This window comes from Melanostigma gelatinosum (assembly GCF_949748355.1).
Source record: "Melanostigma gelatinosum genome assembly, chromosome: 10".
Lineage (NCBI taxonomy): Eukaryota > Metazoa > Chordata > Actinopteri > Perciformes > Zoarcidae > Melanostigma > Melanostigma gelatinosum.
The window spans coordinates 15,731,998-15,754,832 of record NC_136643.1 but is presented as its reverse complement, the minus strand read 5'-3'; the positions used below and the strand labels follow the sequence as shown (position 1 = coordinate 15,754,832).

The 22,835-nt window shown below is 41.8% G+C and overlaps 2 protein-coding genes across 2 annotated transcripts; both read right to left on the bottom strand.

Annotated features, from left to right (window-relative positions):
- Window positions 1-7,202: 7,202 nt before the first annotated feature.
- On the bottom strand, window positions 7,203-20,223 carry atf2 (activating transcription factor 2). Its single transcript, XM_079277335.1, has 7 exons — window positions 20,150-20,223; window positions 19,011-19,116; window positions 17,355-17,441; window positions 14,756-14,983; window positions 13,751-13,957; window positions 11,549-11,654; window positions 7,203-8,770 (listed from the first exon to the last, which is right to left on the bottom strand). The coding sequence occupies exons 2-7, from the start codon at window positions 19,062-19,064 to the stop codon at window positions 8,553-8,555; spliced, it is 900 nt and encodes a 299-aa protein (XP_079133461.1). The 5' UTR covers window positions 19,065-19,116; window positions 20,150-20,223; the 3' UTR covers window positions 7,203-8,552.
- LOC306783622 (cyclic AMP-dependent transcription factor ATF-2-like) lies at window positions 20,146-22,001 on the bottom strand (the record flags this gene model as incomplete). The annotated part of the gene is made up of 5 exons (XM_079277336.1): window positions 21,946-22,001; window positions 21,523-21,619; window positions 21,318-21,436; window positions 21,083-21,208; window positions 20,146-20,328 (listed from the first exon to the last, which is right to left on the bottom strand). Exons 1-5 carry the CDS (start codon window positions 21,991-21,993, stop codon window positions 20,146-20,148), a joined length of 573 nt encoding a protein of 190 aa, XP_079133462.1. The 5' UTR covers window positions 21,994-22,001.
- Window positions 22,002-22,835: the final 834 nt, after the last annotated feature.

Here is a 22,835-nt window from a genome sequence, read left to right as displayed (position 1 = left end):
ATGAATAGAGCAGCAGCAGCAGACACCGGCTTATTTACAGATGTTTTTTAAAGCTTATTTTGTGAATCACACCAACTTAGAAGCTAAAACCTTCCCCCCACTCCATGTGATGGTTTACATTTCCTGATATGATGGGTTTGTTGTGTTGTTAGTACGAAAAGAAGAAAAGCTTTGGTGAAAGACCTCTGAATTTAAGATAAAATATCAACTTTATTGATGACATGCAGGGAAATTGAAGCTGCACAGCAGCAGCAATACAATAGAATGTGAATTCCTGGGTAATAAATGTTCATCTATCCAGACATTTTCTGTAGTGGATAGGAACTATAATGTTTAGGATATTCACACAAATACAGTGAGGAGAAAAAAAGAAATACAAAAATGGCACCTGAGCTAACGGAACTGGGTAGTGGGTGAAGTGTCTCGTGTCGGCAGATACAGTGACAGTGTTAAATACTGTTATTGCACTTGTATAAGTAGAAACAAAGTGTGTGTCTCAAATTCAGGAGGTTAGCAATTGAGTGGTGTTAATAACTTACTGTCCAGTATATGTTGGCCCAATGTATCTATTCAAATAACCAAACTAGCCTTAGTAAAAGGAGGACATTTTTCTGGTGCTTGAACTGTTTTTACTTATTTCTGACAACAAAGTGACTAAAAACGGAAGCTCAAATGTGAGAAAATAAGGAACCTATCACTATAACCACCGAGCACAAGAATGTTCTCAGAGCCAGCTCAATAAAACTCAGTGTACAATATGGCCCGCCGTGAAATGATCAACGGCGTAATGAAGAAGCTAATGAGGGGGATCAAGATGGCTGCAGAGCCAATAAATCAACACAACTGTGCCTACAATGATACGGGAGCAATAAGTAACGCTGGTCAGGGAGCAGAGGGGGGAGGGGTGGATTGGGTGAGGACTGAAGGGGGGAGGGGGGACAGACTTGGGGGTCGACGCTGCAAAGCCAATGTCAAGAGCACATTGATGATATTTTATGGCTTCTGAAAAAGAAGAGCTTCGTTTTACATGCAGAAAATGACTTATTCTGAAACATGAACACAAAATAATTCAGTAAAATCTTTCAAATTAATCCATATAACTATGGTAATTATTGCAATTAATAAAAAATCCATTTGACACTTCTCTAAAGGAAATAAATCCTCAGATGCCCGCTGAAGTGTCTGACAATCGATAGGACTTTGCACTGATCAGCAGTTAGTGAAGAGCAAGGATTCCCAAAGTGTGCTGCCTCTAGGGGGTGCGCGAGAGGAAAAGTGTAATCGCGGTCTGATGGTGTAATAATATTAAATATTTAAAAAAAATGTAATTTAAAAAGTGGGATTTTTCACAAAATAAAAAAATGAATTATAAAAATTCCCTTTGTAAGATTTAAAATTAAAAACGTACAATTTAATAAATGCACTTGAGCTCCTTCCGGCAGACTTGCCGCCTGCCGCCAGTGTACACACTAGCCAGCCTAGCTTGTGCAGCTAACATCATCTAACAGCGAACTTCATTCATTCAGCAACATTAATTTAAATGTGCTAAACTGGCTGAAATCGGGGAACCGGTCAGGTGAAGCTATCAGTCGTAAAAGAAGAGAGGGACAGAGAGAGAGAGAGAGGAATCGGAGGCAAGAGGAACGGAGAGGTGCGTTGGGGAGAGACCAGGAGAAGAAATCGAGCCAGAGTCAGAGGAAGATGAGATGGAGGAGACCGAAAAGGAGGAAGGGATAGCACAGACAAATCGGGAGCACATCGGCCCATCGCGGAGTCAAGGTGAAAAAAGAGGAAACGAGAGTGAGCATCAGACTGGGAAAAAAAACAATCGCCGAAGACGTGAGCTTGCCAGCTGCCAGAGAGATGGTGGAATGTATGATTGGGGAGAAAGAAGCAAACAAGTTGGACATGATCCCGGTGTCCAACAACACTGTGTCGCGCCGCATCGATGCTTTGTCCGAAGACATCCTGGCTACATTAGTCGGTCATTAATTGTAAATGAAATGTGATAATCTGCCTCTGAGCCTGTGCGTGTGTCACCACCCTGATTGCTCTTTAAAAGTGACGCATTGTGGAACTGAAAGTTATTGAAACTTTGTTGCAGTGTTTCAGGGCGTTCTCACACCTTCAGTTCGTTTGCTTTGTTCTGATTCAGGGATTAATATGATACAATGTTGCAGTTGTCCCTTTGTTCGGTTTGTGTTCACACTGCAACATTTAACAGCGGACTAAAGATTGTAAACAAACGCCACGCGCGAGCAAACTGTTCTCTCATTGGTCCGATTTTATTTTTAGGCTCTGTTGCTTTTTTTATTTTATTAAGGGGGGGGGGGGGGGTGCGCAAACCCGGTCGGGATGTAGAAGGGGGTGCGCTGGTGAAGAGGATTCCCTCGTGTAAGCGTGTTGAAAAGGTCGGTCAACGCTTGAGCTGAGAGACACCTTAGGAGGCACCTCGACAGCACATTTTGAAATCATTTAAGAATAAATTGTCCTCACGCTGAGATCAGAAGACAATTCGCCTGCTGTTGTCATTAGTGAATCAATGTTTATGAATTATGAAACAGAAAAAGTCGATGTTTTAGCATTCAGTAAAGTGAAACAGAGAGCGTCCATTATTGAAGGTTGTATGGTATAATAATGAGTCTAACATTGTGTGTTGCTGCTTGCATGATACAAGGCTGAAAGGTATGAAACAAGTTTGTTTGGTGCAAAAATGTTGACGTTCAACATATCCATCGTTTGCAGAAACGTAAAGTTCCAATATTTTCTGATAACTATCAGATAATATATGACTAGGCTGGGGATATACTTTTCTTATTGTCAACTAATTCCATAAATCAACAATGCTTTAGTCCATCTTTAAATATTGTCTTACTTAGTTAATGGCTATCACCCCAAGCACATTTGTTCTTCCTGGAAATGTAAATCTTTCAAAGCAGGTCACAAACATAAAGTGCTATTTCAAACAAAGGAATAGCAATATCCTGAAGAAAAATGGGCACTGACATTTTTTTTTTTTAGCAAATGCTACTCAAATGGAAGTAAATTGTGAATTTGTTGGAGACTATTTTCTACTACAACTGCAAAATAAAACACATGTAAAGTGCAGTGGTTCCCATATTTGGAATGAAGACATGCACAAGGGATCACAAGATGAAGGAATTAAACTCTGCTACAGAAATGTATGATTCAATTATATTACATTCAATCTTTTATTTTTCCGATACTTTTCAGAATGAATGTATGTTGTGAGTTTGTTGTTGTTGAATGAATGATTCATTGTAAGAGATGAGATTTACTTGAATGCACTAAACTAAAGGAGTATTTCTATATTCAAACGACAGCAAAGACATGCAAAATAAACACAAAACAACCACAAAGAGATGCACAAAACAACTACAAAGAGACACAAACTCGAACAATGCAAAATGCCTACAGTCAATGGAAACAATACAAAACAACAATGTGAATATTTCAGACTGGATGTCTTGCTTCTATTGGGGGAAGGGAGCCCACTGTTTTATAACCCGTCAGCATAGAGAGTAGAGTGGACCACGATCAAATATTGATAACACAATAAGCAAATTCACATGGGAAACAAAATTGAGTAACAGAGTAAGACTTTGCACATACAGTATGCATTGTACAGTATGCCTACTGCCATGAATATACTTCATGAATGCTAATGCCAGTGGAGGCTAATGGAGGAGACGTCCTGGTGCCTCCAGAAGCACCGGGGAGTGCCCAGGGGAGGGATTGGCAGAGTCGAACTCACTCAATGCACGGGGACATGCCCACTGGGGATTTGCCTCTACCCGTGCAGTTCCCTCAGTGATAGCTGAGCTGATACACCCCTATAATACTGTTAAATAGATGCACTGGCAGAGCCAGATGCCATGCCCAGTCGACCCTCCAATCAAGAGCAAAGGCAAACAGACACAGTATGATAGTATGTGGAGGTTGCCAAGTGAAAATAATGAGTTGTTATCAGTATTTGTAGAGAGAACATATTATATCCCATCAAGAGTTCAATTAAATGCCCAGACCATGGATAGAAGAAATACATCATTCCTTAAATTTGAATAACAATAGAGGCCATCTTTGCCGGGTGCTGCAGGCAGCTTACATTGTGCTCTGTGTTTGGTTTGGGACACGACCAGTGTATTTACATAATCTGAATTAAATGTAAATCAAGCTGTTTCATCTCTGTCTCCCCGGTATACGAGGGGTTAAAGTGTGTGTTCAAAAACCTCACCCCTCAGCAGGGGGGAAAAGTCTTCATTGTTGTGAAATCTGGAGTTCAAGGCCTGAAGCATCTTCTTTTCGGCAAATCTCTGCCTTTTAAAAAATGTACCCCTGTTGCCCCCTGAAGGAGAAAGGGTAGCCAGTTTGTATTTATGATACAATTCACGTAAATGTGGCTGTTTGGCCTTAATCCTTGCCTAATTATGTGCCCGTCTGCTGAAGCAGACTGCTAAGGGCCAAAGCATAATACCTGTCGAATTATGGGAACAGCTGGAGCAGCCTGTCTGTCAGCAGATCAGCTCCACTTATTATCGAGAGGGTAACTCTCAACTCGTACCGTGGCCATCTTTCTTTCTGTCTCCATTCTTCCCCAATTACGCTCTGCCGTATGTTATGGCTCTACATCCATGTGTGGTTCATAATTGTTTGAAATATGATGCTTTTTTTATTTCACGATGTGTGGGTCTGCTGTCCGTCTGAAAGCTTCTCTTCCTGCTGCAGAAGCCAGAACATCTAAACATGCATTCATTAATGAAAACTTAACATTCAAATCATTACAGAATGCATAATTAATAAGGTAGAGCTGTGTGCCAGGGGCGAGTTTAATTAATCAAACAATCATAATTAATAGTTTGCATGTGGAGGTGAAAAAGAAAAAATGATTACTGTGATGCTCCGCTTTTTCTCTCCCCTTTGGTTCAACTTCAAAGATGCAGAGCCGTACTGTAGCATCACTCGGTTCCAGATTCGTAAATATGCAGCATTGAGCCAAACGTGTTGTTATTTGTGAATGCTGTGACCTACATAGTAACATTTACAATTCTCCCCCCTGTGATCAGCAGCCAATCAGGGCGGCGCACTTAAGCACTTCAGCAGCTTCAGTGTGATGGCGGAAAAAAAATCTGTGTCAGTCCAACATGAATAACGCAAAAGTGATTGACAGAGCAGAGCTTCTTTTTTAATTATCAATGACATTTTATAGAAAACAGAAAAAGTTGAAGTAATAAAAAACTGAATCCACTTTGTTAGAATACATCTTAAATTTGAAAAGCTTCTTTCTTGAGTTCTCCTGAAAGTAATCTGAATAATGTCACCATAAAAAAAGGAGATTAAGACATTAAATCAGGCACTTCCATGTGAGGCTGTACCGCCACCTGCTGGACACTCAGAGTTGGTGTATTCATCAGCGAAACATTAGTAGTGCGTTGTTATGTCCCACCCTTGGGCAGCCCTTATAGGCAGGATTTATTAACATGAAAACATACAAAAAAGACAATATCAAAATACTAATGTGAGATGCAGCAAGGACAGCAGTCGCCACACCAGAGGTCTCTCTCTTCTGCTGCTGCCACAGGAGGCTTTAAGCACCTCCTCCCCAGGACACGTGCACCTGCAAACGTCATGCGGATCATCCTTTGCTCAGGTTTCACTTTTGCGCAATTTATGTAAGCGAATATCAAAAGACTCGTTCAAATCATTTGAGCTGCATTTTGTCAGTGCCCTAAAAAAAATGATTGATGTGCAAAACGGAAGAAATGCAGATTATATCTCTTTAATGCAGTTGCATTACTGGCAAAGGGAGATTGTTGAATCAGCTCCTTATGGAAATCACTTTGACGGTATACACATGTGACTGTAATTTGAGAAGTTGATGCAAATAAACATTTCAGTCACTGTAACAGGTAATTATGGGCAGCAGTGACACAAGTTGTTGTCAATGTTTATTTCAGCTGTGTTTTGTGGACAGGAAAGACAAATGGCAGCTCAGTGTTGGATCAGTAAGGCAAGTTTGTTGGTGTAGCGCCGTTCAATTACATGGCACTTCAAAGTGTGCTTTATATACTGCATAACAAAAGCCTGAAGACAAGATATACAAGGATGTGTGTGTGTGTGTGTGTGTGTGTGTGTGTGTGTGTGTGTGTGTGTGTGTGTGTGTGTGTGTGTGTGTGTGTGTGTGTGTGTGTGTGAGATTTAAAAAGAACTAACTAAATAAAGTATAAAATAACAAACATGCTAAAAATGGAATAAAACAGAAGAAACAGTTTGGAGAAGAAATGAAATACAAATATTGGTACCACCTAACAATTGTTACTTTTCATTTGCTGGTAAGTAGTAAGTGGTGGAAAATAAGCGTTTTTATGTACTTGTACTTTATTTTAATATTTCTATTTTACGATACTTTACAGACGTAAACTTCACAGGAAAATACTAAACTTTTACTCTAAATTTCTCGGCAAGCCAGGTATTTATTTGTGACTTTGCAGATCAAGATATTACACACAAATCATCAACAAATGTAATATGATGGATTATCTTTTTAAATAAACTATCCATGCAGTATGTAAAGTTGTCAAACTTAGCTGCACTATGAACATGTTTTTAAATGTAAATTTAACAACATTGTGCAGATGATATTTAATTACTTTTATTTTATGTTAACTTTTGCCCAGAGAACTGAGACAACACCAACATCCCCGATCAAACTCTGTAAAGGTGAAAGTTAACTGTGGTTGTGATGTCATATTTGTAAGTATTGTTGTTGTAGAGTTATTATGAAATACACAGTCAGTATACCTTTACTTGTCTTATGACTTAGACTCAACTTTATATCTTCCACAAGGTGGCAGAGTACACCACAAGATATTCTTTGGAGCACCAAACAGCTTTACGACCTGACTTCAGCACCTGAGTTCAAGTCAATATGCGGGTTTGTGTGCAAGCTACAACGGGACACTGTGATATTGTTACAGCAGGTCTGTGTGGAGGACTGGGCTTGTTTGTATTAACGTCATCTTATTGTTAGAAATATAGTGTTGAGCCATTCATTTGTGATTGTTCACATATTCAGAGTTTCTTTCCATCTGGGGAATTAAAAGGACGCAACGCTGGAATTTAAAGAGATATTAAAAGGTTTATTACAACAACTTATCAATTCAAATTTGTATACAGAACTTTCTCAAGTTACAGGTACACTTTCAACACAGTACCACATTCCTTTTTTAGCAGTTAGGCCATGGTAAAAAAAAAAAAACCAAAGCTTTCATAAACTTAGAACTACAACTCAAGTTGAAACAACTTGTCTGATGATATTTATCTGAACGAGACATTATCCAAGAAACAGTTAAATTCTCGCAGAGAATTATTACCTCATGCAGATAGCACATAACAGTTAAATAAATACATTTAAAAAAAAATCATATTGAAAACAATGCGTTAGCTTCTTGTAAAACTACACAGTAGTAAGCCAGCACAGACTAAGAGAAAAGGCAAATTGACTTCATGGTTTGATTTGCTTCCTACAATTATTTCAACGATGAAATGCTCACAATTCTTACAGGCGGTAGTACCGGTAGTGTTACTCTAAGATACACGATGCGATCCCAGTTCACATCCGAATGCTTTAACTTCACATGACACGAAATGGAGTCAGGAAGAGGCCTATCCTAATGACTGAAACATTGTTCACAGAGTTCAACAGGGCTCAGCTACTGAAACCAAAGTACATCACACCTAGAAAGATCACATATCACTGATGTTACTTACAATGTTTCCTAAAAACGTCATCGAGGATTTACAATCGTGAAAACAACATCATTTTCTTCTGCATTAAAGTCATAAACAGTCACTTATAAAGCAAAGACAGTGTACAACAAGATACTTCCTTACTGAGAAACTACGTCTCATGAGACCTTTAATCTGAGAGAACTGTCAACTCAAGCTAATCGGCATTAAAAATGTACAGAAGTAATTCATACAAAAACATTAATGGCACTGAATGAAGTCCACATCACAGAGATGGAGTCATGGAAAAGGTACTGCAATCCTACAATCACTGCTTCAGGAACAACCAGACTACAGGTGGAATGTTGATGAAATAACACGTTTCTAAAAAGCTCACGTCCTTAAGACTAGTGTTACAAGCAGAGGTGAGCTCGAACATTCAAACTACACGATGCGAATACAGAAAAGTTGTCAAGTCTAAAATCCGATTCAGCCGTTTACATTTGTGTATTTAAAATCGACTTCTAAAAAGCTGCCAGTACTTAACATGTGAGCTGTCAAAACTCTTAAAAAGGTAAACCCGTCATCTCTCAAAATGTGCAAAATGTGAAAAGCAAATGATGAAAAAAGTGACTCCTTTATTCAACTTCATCATAAAGATCGTGCTTATTTAAAGTCATGAAAACAACATTTGCATTTTCAAAAAGGCAAAGTGGACCGAACATAAACATTGAAAACAGCAGAGTCCAAACTAAAGATGAGCGAGAATCCCTTTCCTCTGAGGCTCAGGCACAGCTTGGGGACGATCAACTCCCCGAAGGCTGAGACCGGGTCTCCTCTGTGCTCTGGTCCGACGTGGTGGCGGCGCCGCTGGACGAGGCCGAGGCGGCTGAGGCTGCTGCTGCTGCGGAGGAGGAGGAGGAGCTGACCCCGTTTGAGGTGCTGACGGAGCTGTGCTGGATGGCCTCGTTCTGGGGGCTGCTGGGGACGGACATCTCCTCGCAGCTCTCGTCCTTGTCGGAGACTGTGTGGGAAGAGATGAGAAAACACCTGCTGAAGAAGCTCGTATACCATTCTAACGTTTGGATTTTCTTACATATCCCGTTTACATGCAGTATTAACCCCGATATGGAAAAAAAGGCTTTGGAAAGCTTTGCCGTGTAGGCCTAATCAGACGTATGTGGTGTTTCATTAATCCCCATAATGCTACTTCTGCACCCCTTCCTTTAATTAAAGCTCCAATGTCACTTTAAACCCACATCATAAGGGCGCATTACATTCTGGGGCATGTGGCAGTGTTTCCCATCCCTAACTGCATTCTCATTTGTTTTTTGTTACCTTGCCAACTACTGCAGCGACAGATGATTACAGCACCTGATTTTAATGATGCTCACACTGGAGAGTAGGGAAGACTTGGAGTTGAAATGCCACCAGCTGTTAGGCAGTTGCATTGAATTAATTGGATCCTGATGGGAAAAAAAAAAAAAGACTCTACTCTCATGCTCTGTTCCGTAAAGGAATAAGGAGCACAGTGATAATTAATATTGTTAATGATATGAAGTCACTTGTTATGGCACTTTGTAATTAATGACTTGGTTTTGCATTTTAGAACGTAAAATACAGATTCCACAGCAAGAAGAAGCAATTAAAGCGCAATACAAATGTCTTCACATTAGAGGCCTCATCTGCCTTCTTGACTGGACGTTGACCGTGTGATTTAGTGCAAGTGAATGTCAAAGCGCTATAAACTCCCTTACTGTTTTACTGTGCAGAAGGTCAGCCTCAGAATAAATCAGCTTGGTGGTTTTGTTCCATGTTCAAGTGAGCATTATCGCTCCTAACGACATTAAGGGGTGGCTGTCTGATATATCGTAATCCCGGGGCAGCCAGAGCTTCTTTCTGCTCTCTTGGTTTCTGAAGTGGGGTTCGCTTGTAAGCAGATGGACCGCTTTGTGTGCCAAGTGAAAGCATGTCCTGGCTTGTTTGTGGGGCAGTCTGGGCAATTTCCTTCCACCTGCCATGGCTACGCCTGGGCAGGACGATGAAGGGTATTACCAGGCCTGGGGGGCAGTGTAGCCTTACGGGATGTGTAACATTGAGGAAAAAAAAGGGGGCTTGATGAGGCCTTTACATGAGTGTGAGCCACGGATCAGTCAGAATCAAATAATGCGCTTCACTAATTAGCTAAGATCGATTATTTCAGTGATTCCCAAGCAGGGGCACTCGTGCCTCGGGGTGTATTTATGCAAGTGCCAGGAGGTACGTGGAAATATCGCGGAGAAGCTCAACTGATTTGAAAAAAACAGAACATAAATTCTGATTCAATTAAAACAATATTGAATCAGCTGTAACACCTGTACATGTTGCCATTTAAAGTGCATTAAAACGAGTTAGCAAGCAAGCGGCGACATCTGAACACTTTAGCTGAAAGTAATGGACAAATGGCTGAAATAGACGCTTACAGCGGATGTGATGAATTACAGGTAAATACACCGGATAGATGGTTGAAATAGCTGAAACCTTTGGGTAGTTTTAGCAAACTATTTCACTACTTGCAAAGCAGAAGTGAACAGAGCTTAAATATTTAGCTGGAAACAAAGTATAAAAAGTGAGCTCAAAACTGAAACTAATGGATATAAAAGGTCTGTGGAGGCACATCAAACGTATTGTTATTTCTTTCTCTTCTTCTACCAGACTTTTCATTCTCACATTAAATGGCTTGTCTAGAATCTACCCTCATGAGCCAAACTGATAAACTAGGGTATTTGGATGAAGTTCTATCTTCCCAAACAGGGTAAAAAGTGCTCCAAATGTCATCCCTCACAAAAGGTCCAGAAACATCCTCAGCAAACACGTGAGAAAGATGACCCACTTCATCCGCAGATCTCAAGAAAGAAACCAGACGACACCAAATGAGACCCGGCTCTGACAGCCCACTCTAGCCTGGGAACCAGCAGTCCCATAATGCGCATGACGTGTGTCAGTGGGATGGTTAGCAATAAGGGGATGCATAATGAACAGCCTAGCTTGGTGGACACCCCGCCATGAGAATGCTCTGCAGTCTTGTCAAGCTTGCTGCTTTAATGGACTCATTTCAGAGGCAATCATTGTCAATACAAGTCAGCGGAGACGCTCGGAGCGCAGTGGAGAAGTGGCTTGGAGCGCCACTTGTTCTCGTTGCATTCTGGCTCATCTGTGAGGGGAAGCTGAGTTATGGCCGGGGAAAATCTGAATGACAAGAGCCCCCCGGTCGCGGGAAACGAAGAAATATCGGTGATATAATTCTAAATGAGACCACGCGATGAACAAGAACTGGCGCATGGAGACGACGGTGTGCAGGCTGACAACAGGAAGTGTAAATGAAGAGGCTGCAGACGGCAGAATCTTCTTGTGTGTTAAAAGTGGTTCATGATCGTTGTGTGGTTAGGGTGTTACTTATCCACTTCTTTACAATCCAAGCATTTGGTTTCTCAACATCCTTCCTGCAGACATCTAGTTTCATCTGACAAATGTTTATTTAGGTGTCAACTGAGGAGGAAACAATTGGTTTCCTGTGGATACCACCTGTGTCCTCTTGAAAAGACTCGGGACACTGACGCCAGGGAGCATTTGTCTGGAACTACACCGCCTATAAAATGTCTTCACTTTTGAAAAGTTTTTTTGTTTTAAATGGGATCCAATATGTCAGTAGCCTTTTCTGTTTGGCCATAAGTAAGACATGACATTCCAGTGGTTAGCCGGAGCTCATTTTAGAAGCCTTTCACCGGAAGCCTCGGGCTGAGAATAATGGAGCATTACTCACTGTGATAGCCAGATTTCTTCTGCATGGCGGTTACAGGGCAATCTTTATGAGCCAGAAGAAGCTGCTTCAGCTGAGCCACTTCGTTTCTCAGCAGGGAGACTTCACTCTTTGAGAGAGAGAGAGGAGACACACACACAACAGCCCTCAATAAAACCCTCTGTCTGGAGCATACAGTACATTAGATTACAGCTCAAAGACAAACAGGTGACATGTGCGTATAATGATTTTCCAAAACCAGATAAAAGGTCCGATTTCTTGATTTTGATTTGGTCAATACTGACACTGACATTTGAGAGTTACAAAAGTCGATTTAACATCCATTAGTATTTTTTTTAACATAAACATATGCACCACAAACATTGTGACCAAGATACACTAAGCGACGCATTTTACAGTTAGAAAATAAACATGTCAGTGCTCTCCGGTGGACGAACTATGCAACGATAACACTGTTTCTACGTTATCTCAAACATATCTTTAACGTTTCAGTGAACTCAGAATAAAAGTACGACGCGCTTCTTCATTCATTTATTTTCTGCACAATAATTAGAGGCCTTCACTGGCTTCCGACCAGCACATTTGTCAGAAGTGAGCTGTTCGGATTCCCCCCCCCGCACAACTTTGCAGATGCCGCTGAGATTTACACTCTTGTGTCGTTATACAGCTCCCGAGGGAGCGGAGGATTTCTACATCTCGTAAAATAGGGCCACATTACGCTGAAGGTGACTTTAACTGGATTTAGAGCGGCCAGGGGCCCGCAGAACACCCAATGGCAGATTTAAGCTCCTTCTCTTTTCTTTTAAAGGAATATGGGCGGCTTAATCCATTAGTTTAAAAGCAGCCAATTTATTTGATTCCATCTGTTTAGTGTTGGCAGGGCTGCGCTATTGTAAGACAGATTTAAACACAGCTGGAAGAGAAGCGTACGCATCACATGTCGCTAAAGCCATATTTACTGGGTTTTCAACAGGACTGCTGCCATTTACAGCCAATATAAACACCTTCCTTTGAATCTCTCCCTCAACTCTGACATGGGAAGCACACGTCCGACATGTTAACATGCATTACGAAATGCTGATTCATGAGTCGGATGCAAAAGCCACCAAACTCATTTTGCAGCTTAGCAGTGAAAGCACCGTGTTTGGTAACGGCCACAGTGACCTCACATCGCATCATACCTGGAAGTTTAAACTGGATTTTTGAGAGTTAAACCTGTTTCTAACTTTGTGAATTAATCAAAATTGAGCAAACGGGCCTCGGGTGACGCTGTGAGCTGCCTGCTCTGACATCTCGTTAAAAAGCCAGTTAAGGATGATGTTAAAATAATTGTGCATCATTAGAGGCAGTTTCACTGATCAGCTGGGCCATGTCAGCAAGTTTTATTTGGTGTTTTTTGTTTGTGTTTTTACAAAAACTGCACCGCTGATTATATAAAGCGCCCTTTTATCTTCTGCCACATGTTGTTCCCTTCTTTGTAGTTAACTGCAATGCCCTGTTTATTACCTCATATACTCACCTATTCATCTAACTATATTCAAATACCATTTCACAAAGCACACTCATGACAAGTGTTTTTGAACCGGATATTAACGACGTGAACCTAATTCTTTACATTGCTGTCTTTCCCCCTCCTCCACCTTCCACATCTTACTCTGCTTTCATCGGGAAAATAAGACAGTGAGCAAATAAACACCACATCTCATTTAATTGTCTGGAACACCGATGTGCCGCACCCCCGGCTCACACTTATCAACAGAGACAGCGGATACATGAACTGTTTCGAACTTGTCAGCATCAGATCCTAATTGCTTGCAGCAAAATGAAGGTTCAAAAAGACACCTTTCCCTCGGAGATTTTTGAGGCCATTCAGTAAACTGCTGAGACAGAAGCGAAGACACGCTTGTGCGCGGCTGACATCTGGAGGATACATCTTTATTGACAGGGACATATCGATGTAAAGGGCTCACATGCCGCCGCTGTCACACGGCAGCTCTTCTTAATCGGCTTTAATGACTTCATCACCACAGAAGGGAAGAGTCTGTGTACACGCGCTTACAACAACAGCACATGGTGATAAACAGACATACGCGTGCATACGAACATACACCAACTGACACATCGATGCATAAGAGTACAAAACAAAGACAGACGAGGTGGCTGTTGTTACATGCAGTAGCTGGGGGGGGGGGAGGTAAAGCGCACCTGTAGTTGTCCGTTCATGGAGTTGAGATCATCAGCCTTCCTCTCCAGAGACGAGACCCACACTTTCCTCTTCTGCCTACAGCGAGAGGCTGCCGCCCTGTTACGCTCCAGAAACTTGCGCCGCTTCTCATCGGGGTTTTCACTTGTGGTTCTGCGCCGGCGACCCCCGGTGCTTGGGGGGTTTGGCGCAGGGGGCGCTGGAGAAGCCTGAACAATAAATAATCATAATAATAGTAACCAATAACTGGCAAAACAACAGCACCACCACATGTGTAATGTGCTGCTGACATCATTGTATTTTGCATACTGAGTAACTGAAATGTGGTTGATACTTGTGAAATACTGGTTACTGTCACTAATCACATTATGTACTCAGGTTTGTTGACTTTAGATGATGAATAGGACAGTCATTTCAGAAAGTAATACATTTGACATCTTGGTTTACACAAAAAAAAGGCAATCGTGTGTAAACACCTGCCATGTGATGCTGTTGTGTTTATGAAATATTGTATAAGTGGGCGGGAATGATTGTCAGAGTTTGCTGGAAGCGAACAGCGAGAAAGCGAACGAGTACAATGAAGTATCCTTCACACCTTCAGGCTCGCTAGTGATTTCGGATTCTTCTGTTGACACAATACTTATTTTGGTTCAAACAGCAAAAACATACCTTTACTGAGAATACCTTTTTTTTATTTGATTGAAATAAAAGTCTCAAAATGTCATCTGAAAACAAGCTGCCATACAAGAAATGCGCCTAAATAAATAGGTTTAAACTTGAACAAATTGTTTGAATCACTATCTGATAAAACAACAACTGTATGTCGGTACTTGACATTACAGGTACACTTCAGTCAATACAAAAAAAACTACTGAAGTTGAATATGTAGCCCTACTGTATACCTGCAGTAGTCCTGCATGGAAGCATACCCACAGATTACAGACACAAACAAAGACGTCTCTATAGAACTATGCTGAAACACTCGTACTGCAGCAGTGGGTACTTACAGGTGTCTCTGTGGTGGAGGTGGCTGGCTGCTGAAGGGAATGGGGGGAAGGCTCCTCAGTCGTGGGCAGGTGAGGAGGAGTTCGGACCGCGATGGGGGCCGGAGTCGGGGCTCGGGTCGGAGCAGGAGAAGTGGGAGCAGCGGTGTGGGTCACGGCGCTGCTCTGGACTTCAACAGCATTTCCGTTGGTTACCTGAGGAAGCTGCTGGCTTAACGTGATTTTCAGTTTCTGGGAGGAGAATTCAGCATGAGGAAAACAGTCATGACACGGTTATTACAAGAGGAGAACTATATTCAGATGTTGACACGGCAAAGAAGAGACAGTTTTGTACAGAGTATCAGTGTGTTTTCACTGACTATGATTTACACCTGGAATAGTGTGAAGTTGAGGAAAGGGTTACCTAAAGATGGCTAACGATCAGACCTATTATAGTATGAGAGTGAACAGACGAACATACTGGGTTACCAGCAGTCAGCAGAGAACAAGAAGAGAGGCATAACTGCTGACATTATGAATACAGATGGTTACTAGATCATGGGAAATATCCTACTTCTACAAGTGCTTTAGTATCCCATACCCCCGAATTAAGATTATGAAATATGATGCTGAAAAATGAAAAACAATCGAATAAATAAGAATTGAAAGAAATCCTGAAAACCCGTAAAGAAACTTTAACACATTTTAAAAACGATCTGATGAAGCATGGGACACACTCCTCACTTGTATTTAGCATGTTTAGGGCGTGATGTTATCTGAACACCAAAGGTGATGGATGGCACATAATGTGACTCAAACTATTAAAAAAAACGCTCTTTTTTTGAACATCGACTGGGACCGCAAACGCCACACATAACACGGCCCATTCACAGAAACTACATCTCTGCAGACAGTGTTCACGATTCACAGGCCAGCTCCTCGAGTATCAAACAAGGTGAAAGTGAATGAGCCTTTCGAAGCCATGACAAAGTGAGAGGGAATACATTTACATGAGAAAACAGAGGGCCGCATTATTGTAACAACTACCTTTGCCAGACCAATCTATCTACCAAATTAGTTTATCGTGTAATACCCTTCCAGAAGCTCTTCTGGCAGAAACAGGATATTATTCTCTTGGAATGGCCCATAGAAAGAGGGGAACGCCAGTCAGATTCATATTTCATCTCTGCCACGGAAACCTCATCAGTGTAATAACCCTCCATCTCATGGGTGTTATTCAACCATCTGCTACTATATTACTTATCTTTATTTTGCAACTAATTAACAGCATAATCTTCTAAATTCAGCAAGTTAATTATCATTATTGTGGTCTTTGCAGCATCATCAGTCCTTGTAAAGTGCCGTCTCTGCGCCCCCTGAGAGAATGGTGGGGGCGGGGAGCAGGCAGGTTGAGCGGGGGTCTGTTTTCTTGACGCGGGCTCATTAGGTGTTTGCTGATGAGCTGAGTGCGGTGGGAGGTGCCGGAGTGAGAAGATGGGGGGGGGGGGGGGGGGGGGGGGCAGGATTCTGCTGAACAAAAGGTTCCATGCAGGGCGAGGCCGACTTAATGTGCCTTGCTGAGCGTGTGCCAGGATGCCCCCAGCTGGCTTTCGCTGGTAGCCCCCGCCGGTTGGCCCCGGTGTCGGCGTGCTGAGCACAACGCTGTCTCCCCGTTTGTCATCTTCGTACCCCATGATCCCCGACAACCCCGTGCCCTCCTCCTCCCTTCACTCCTTCCTCGCCAGTCAGGATCAATCCTTCCCTCCGACACACACATAAACACACACACACCTCCTCTACACCTGCAGTGTATCTGTTAATTTCCACAGGCGGGGCATGCTGCGAACACTTACAGGTTCTGTGATCCGTGCTTCATCACATTGCCACTGATCTCCCTCCAAGCACTTCATATCCCTGCACTTCAACCTTCACTTTGTATACAGGAGGACCCAGTTAGTTGCAAGACTGTTATGACCAGCTTCTCCCACACATTATCGATTCATCTGCAGATCATTTTCACAATTAACTGTCACAAAATAGTGAAAAATGCCTGTTATAATTTCCCCGACTAACAGTCCGAAACCCAAAGATAGCAAAGCATTAAATGCATGCATTATTGTAATGGTTTATTTTCATTTTTATTTTTGATCAATGACTATTTTAAAACTTGTTTATGAGGAACTTGGGACTGTAGCTTACCATAAAAGTTGCTCTACAAATAAAGTTATTATTACTATCTTTATTGTAAAAGAAGCTAGAAGCACTAAATATTTAGCATTTTGCTTAAAAAGAAATGACTAAAATAATTTTCGCACTTATCAGTTAATCAACTAATCGTTGCAACGCTATAAATCAGTAAATACAAATCAAATTTCAAAGAAATATTAGGCGGTAAAATCCAGATGGAAAGTCAATTGATAAAAGGGGAATACAAATAAATAAATAAAAACTGTCTTTGGACCACTTCAGACCCAACCTGTCACTAGCGCCCTCGTCTGGTGAAGGAATGATGTCTTATCGTCAGGCTCCCTCATTACTTTGGTTGTTATTATCCCTCTCAGATGGGAAATGACAGACTCAACATGGAAATAATATTTGATGTAAAAGAAGAGATGGTTAATACCAGTTTCGCTTCTGATTGGGCGGGCTGTGGCGAGGGAGGTCCTGGGATCCCGGGGACGTTAGGCACTATGGTGACAGGTCTGACAAGCTGACGGCAGAGACAAAGAGACAGATCAGCACGGAGAAGATTTGTCTTCTGCTGTTAAAAAAAAGACACAAACGCTCGCACATAACACAAACACAGTCGCGGCAGGCTCTCAGAGTTTCCTCATATCTCAGCCTCATTAGGTTGGATGGCCTGTTATTTTGTGGAGGCAGCGCCACATGGAGATGCCGTGTGCACGCTAATGAACCTCTGCCTGCCTCCGTGAGAGCATATGGGCGGGGAAGCTGAGGAGAGGACGGAGAGACACGAGTTAGAAGGCCAGAGCCAGGCCCTCATCTCGCAGCCGCTGACAATGAGACAGAGGGAGGTGGGGAGAGGTGGAGAGGGAGAGAAAGAAAAGGGGGGGGGGGGGGGGTGGGGGTTATGATCGAGTGAAAGCCCCACTGGTGGCTTATGTTCTCCGTCTACTTTTGCCCTCCTCTACTTGTCAACGGCTTTCCCATTCCCCACAGACTGGGAAGATAGAGGTTTTTTTCCCCTGCTGTGCTGCTATCAGGAGATAATCATCTGCTGCTCAGTGTTCCACACAGACAACCAGGACTACAGTGAACAACAAGACAAGCTCCCACAAAGAAATTCCAAAGACCTTGATTTACAAACATATCTCCTGTATGAGATTTCCTACATCTGTTATAATTGGTTAGCAAAACACATTAGTAGTATCATCTATCTGCTCTGCCAGAAATCAAGAGCGTTGATTCTAATTGCACAAGGACAAATAGTAGTGAAGCGTGCTGGACCGGAGCCCGCTGTGCCTCGGTCAAATCCTGTGTCTTTGCCACTGTGACACACAGTTGTACTCTTAAGTCCATTACCTCCCACAACCGCTGGAGCTCTGACTTCACTGCCAAATCTGAGATGCCAAAGGTGTAAACAATCCCTCTGTCCAAGTAGAGCGAAGACAATTTGTGGTATGAATGTATCGCTACAGGATAAGTGTATTCTAAATGTCCCTTTTGGAAGGACTTCAATTTTCACTGATGTGAACGATTGTCCGAACAACATCCCAAATTAAAAAATGTGATTAACAAACGGCAAACTTGTGAGTTATTCGATACAATCTAGTGATTTCGTTGTTCTACACACTGGACTAAAATATAGTTGTCTAAAGTTGCCCTGCTTAAGGAAAAATATGCTTTTTTCCCCCATCAGTTAGTTCATTGAGGTTTGTGAAAACGACAGTCGACAACACAATCTCCCCTCAAGGTTCATTTAGTGGCTGTTCTGAAGCTTTGTGATCGGGTAGAAAGGTCCAGAAGCAGCTACTGAATGGACGGTCTGCTGTTTTCACTAAGTCAAAAATGAATTGTGAAGCTCGACTTTCAAGCCAATATGAATGAGACGTCTTTAAACTGCTCAGAATAAAGGAAACGTTAACATTTACAGTTCCATGAGCCACTAAACTGACCTCCGGGTGAGACCGTTTTGTCTGCAAACACTCGTTACCGACATCATTATTTGTTCAAAACAGTCATTAAATTATCATACAACTTTCAAAATGCTGCTTTCAGCAAAACAACATCAACATAATGTAACAAACAGCGAACTCACAGGGATCGTAGTTGGAATATGTACACTTGAGGTCGCAGGTATAGCAACCGGCATGGTCTGACCGTTAGGCAGCTGTAGGAGCACAGGGAAGGTGCCAGACACCGGGCTGGAGGGGGAGAGAGAAGAAATCCCAGTGAGGGAAACAAACAAAACAACTTTGTGATTAACACACAAAACGAAATCTGTTCGCAAATTAAAAACAAGGGCGGCTACTAATACACCAGCATAATGTCACAATCAGGCAACGACTCACGGAAAATAAAGTGGAACAACTCAAAAACACACCTGTCGCAAAACAGGTTGAAGCAAGATTATTAGAACACATACTCTGTCATCACATTAGACCCCATAAGTGACATCAGTGTTGCCCAGATGTGGACTTGTGGTTCGGTAAAACACGTGGGATTTCCACCAAATCATCTGTGTGTTTGAAGCATATTTTACTCCCAAAATCTAAAAAGGAAAATCTTCATGTTCTACAAACTGGGTCCTTTCATTGATCATTACTTTGCTTATTAATTATGGGCCCAGCGAGACTCTGCTCGACAGATTTAGAATAAAACATAATTTGTATCCGTGCGTCACTGCAAACATAATTGTTCAGACAGATTTTTAAACAAGTCCAATTTATCTTTTCTTTGACCTGTGAAAGTTTCTATAGCTGGAGCTCCATTTCACAGGCAATTGATGATGACAATGGATATCTCACATGTATACACAATCTGGAGAGCTTGTGCTTCACTGAACACTGTCCGTGTTCTACAACAATACTCCTACCTTACTGCGTCTTTGATCAAATAAAAAGAGGCTCAATACACTTTACAGGTGAATGAAGGCCTGATACAGGGACAGATCATTATGTGGAAACCCCTTTGATTGTTTAATTTTCTTCAGAATTTGAACTGGAGCTATGAATCTATATCTGAGCATTGTCGATGTCATTCTTGAAGACGAGACTTATGAGGTCTACAGCCACAAAAAAATTCCTTCAGAGTGCAAATAAATGAAAAAACAAAAACAAGCACATGCCTCATGAAATATGAGCTCACCAAAACGAAACTGCACAAATATTTAAAAAAGATGACTTAGTAAAACCATGATTTAAAAAAAAAAAAAAAAAAATGTTTTGAGTTACTTACACTACAGGCCTATTAGTGGATGGGACTTGGGTAATAACAGAGCTAGATGTTGGTGATGGGAGAGCTTGCTGTATTACAACATTAGCCTCTGAGGTTGCTAGAAGTACATTGGGAACTTGGAGGGATGCAGGATGCACTATAGTGGATGTTGGCAGTGAGGCTGGCTGCAAAGATAAATCCTGAAAACATCATACAAAACCTTAGCTGCAGGAAGTATTTAATGAACACCAGATTGTTAAGAAGGGTTGTAACGGTATGAGAACCATCTCAGAAAATCTCACCGCTAATATTTTCAGGATGTAAGAACGCTATTCTTCTTCTTCTTATGGTTATAATCATCTTTATCATTATTACCAGTTACAATGATCCTTAAAAGGATTGAAAACAGAACATGTTTTATAACGGAAGCATGCTGGCTTACGTGTTAGCAGCACTAGCATGTTAAAATATACAAAAATAACATTAACACAATAACGCCATTTGATTATTAACAACTAATAAATACTGAGGTTTTTTTTATCAATACTGTAGATAAGCACATGTACTTGTTAATGCCGCTGTATACCGTTACAACCCTGTTTAAGTGAATCACTTCTTATGATAAAATGAAGGCCACATGTCACCGTATTCTTCTCAATATTAGGAATAAAAGCGCTAAACACATGGAAGCGTATTAGTCATCTAATACATCCAATGAATTTCTCCAGACAATCATTTCGTGCAGTACTGTTAGCTTCTTTTCATGGAAGTTGAGACAAAGTCAAACTGAAACAAGCAAATAATCTGATCACTTATCACGTTCATATTCACACGTGTAATTCCAGAGAATAACGCCAATCACAAGAGTACGCCTTGTTCTTCACTCCTCGTGACATCATGTATACGCTCCATGATGAGCACAAACACTGCAAACAGCTCACTCAAAGGCTGTACCTTGTCATCGTTCGTGGTAGATTCGGGGTGAGGCAGTGGGCTGTCTCGATGTGCCTCCATAGCTGTGGGCGCATCATTTTTGTTGCGGATGGTAGGCGTCGCAAGAGGTGACAAATCCAATGGTAACTACAGAAAGATAAGAATAAATCATCTCAATGAAACAGATCAGTGATATCAATGATAATATGTAGAAGTGAGATGATCTGCTGACAAGAAGTCTGGCAACGACAACCACCTTTTTAATGTCATATTCACTCGCTTTCTTGAAGTCGTGGTCGAACGGACTTGCAAGTTCATTGAAGAGTCCGACCTCCTCGCAGTTCTTCAAAAAGCGGGTAGGTGTCGGTGTTTGGTCTGCAAATGGAGGAAAACCATCAGAACCAAGACTGCAATGTAAAGTATGAATGACATCAACACATCTCAACATCAAGAGCACTTACCAGCAATGATGGCACTGTCGTTCCTTGCAGGGCCAAACTTCAGGGTCATCTCATGTTTGTGCTTGTGGACAGCCAAGTGGTCCTCATTTGTGAATCTCTTTGTACGGTCAGAACAGAAAGAACAATCAAACAGGATCTCCGTGGAAAAGGTTCAGAACGTCCGTTTGCCGTTTAGCAATTATATTGGAGGGTTAAGGGGTTGCCTGCTCAGTATATCTAAAATCAAAGCCAGTGAACTTCCGCGCATATCAGTCCCAGGAGCCCCAGGTTGAAACTCTAGCGATCACACTTTATTATTTTAGTTCGTATTGTGCTCACATGGTGCATTTTCCCAGGGAGGTTGATCCAGCCTCAGGTCTGTCTACATACAGGGTAATATAAAACAGTGGCACAATAACATTCACGATAACAGAGATGACTTACCTGTCCACACCCAGGAGCAGTACATTGGAAAGGTTTGTCATCACTCATATTAAGGAATTCCTGTTGTGTCACCCTGAAATAAAACAAGGAAAACACACAAGCAGGAGTTTAATATCAGAATAAATAAAGATGAGAATTATTGTAAAGGGTTAACTGTTTACAAATAAGACTATGGCGAGTTCAAGATGTGGAATGAACATCGTGGCTGTGGCACAAATGACAGCAGATTTAAGTCGTATCGGATAATATGTGGAGTGGCACAGTGAGAGAGGACAGCTACACATTTGGACAAAGCATATCGATGATGGGCGGTTGCTTTGGTTGTTTACACCTCAGTGTCATCATAAAAGACGGTTTGTTTTCTTTTGGTCCAAATACGCGGCTGAGGAGGACATCCAGAGCTGACACGTGCACCGCTTTACGTTGTAAAATGTCTACAAAAGGCGCAACACTAATAAACACACAACGTTTATAGTTAGATTGCGATTATCTGCCCCAGTCGCTTCCATGTAGCCCGAGCGCCCTGCGTTAACATACAACCGTCAGCATATTTGGAGCTAATTATCTGTGTAAACAAAAGAGATGTCAGTGTTTATCTCGAGGTCGCTTTAATGTACCGGAGCACAAGTCCCTCGCAGTGCCAGAAATTATGCCTTTTACAACCGCTTTGTGTCCTTTCGCCATCAGTTTGAGTGGTGACTTACCTCTCTCAGCCACAACCCTTGATTTACAAAATCCCACGTCTGTACCAAAGTATCGCGAGAGCGGCTGAGGCATTTCCGTAAACGTCACACGAGGACAGTGCCAGGATTCTCATGTCGTTTTTGAATTTAATTACAAATCCCCTTCAATACGGTTTTTAAGACATATGTAAATACTCTGCTTTGAAT

Bases quoted from the DNA above. Each gene is read 5' to 3' on its own strand.
- atf2 (XM_079277335.1), bottom strand. From the start codon at position 19,064: ATGCCGGTTGCTATACCTGCGACCTCAAGTGTACATATTCCAACTACG. The intron at 11,655-13,750 runs GTGCGCTTTACC...TCTCTCTCAAAG, and splicing joins CCATGAACGGACAACTACAG to AGTGAAGTCTCCCTGCTGAG. The intron at 8,771-11,548 runs GTGAGTAATGCT...CTTCCCACACAG, and splicing joins GAAGAAATCTGGCTATCACA to TCTCCGACAAGGACGAGAGC.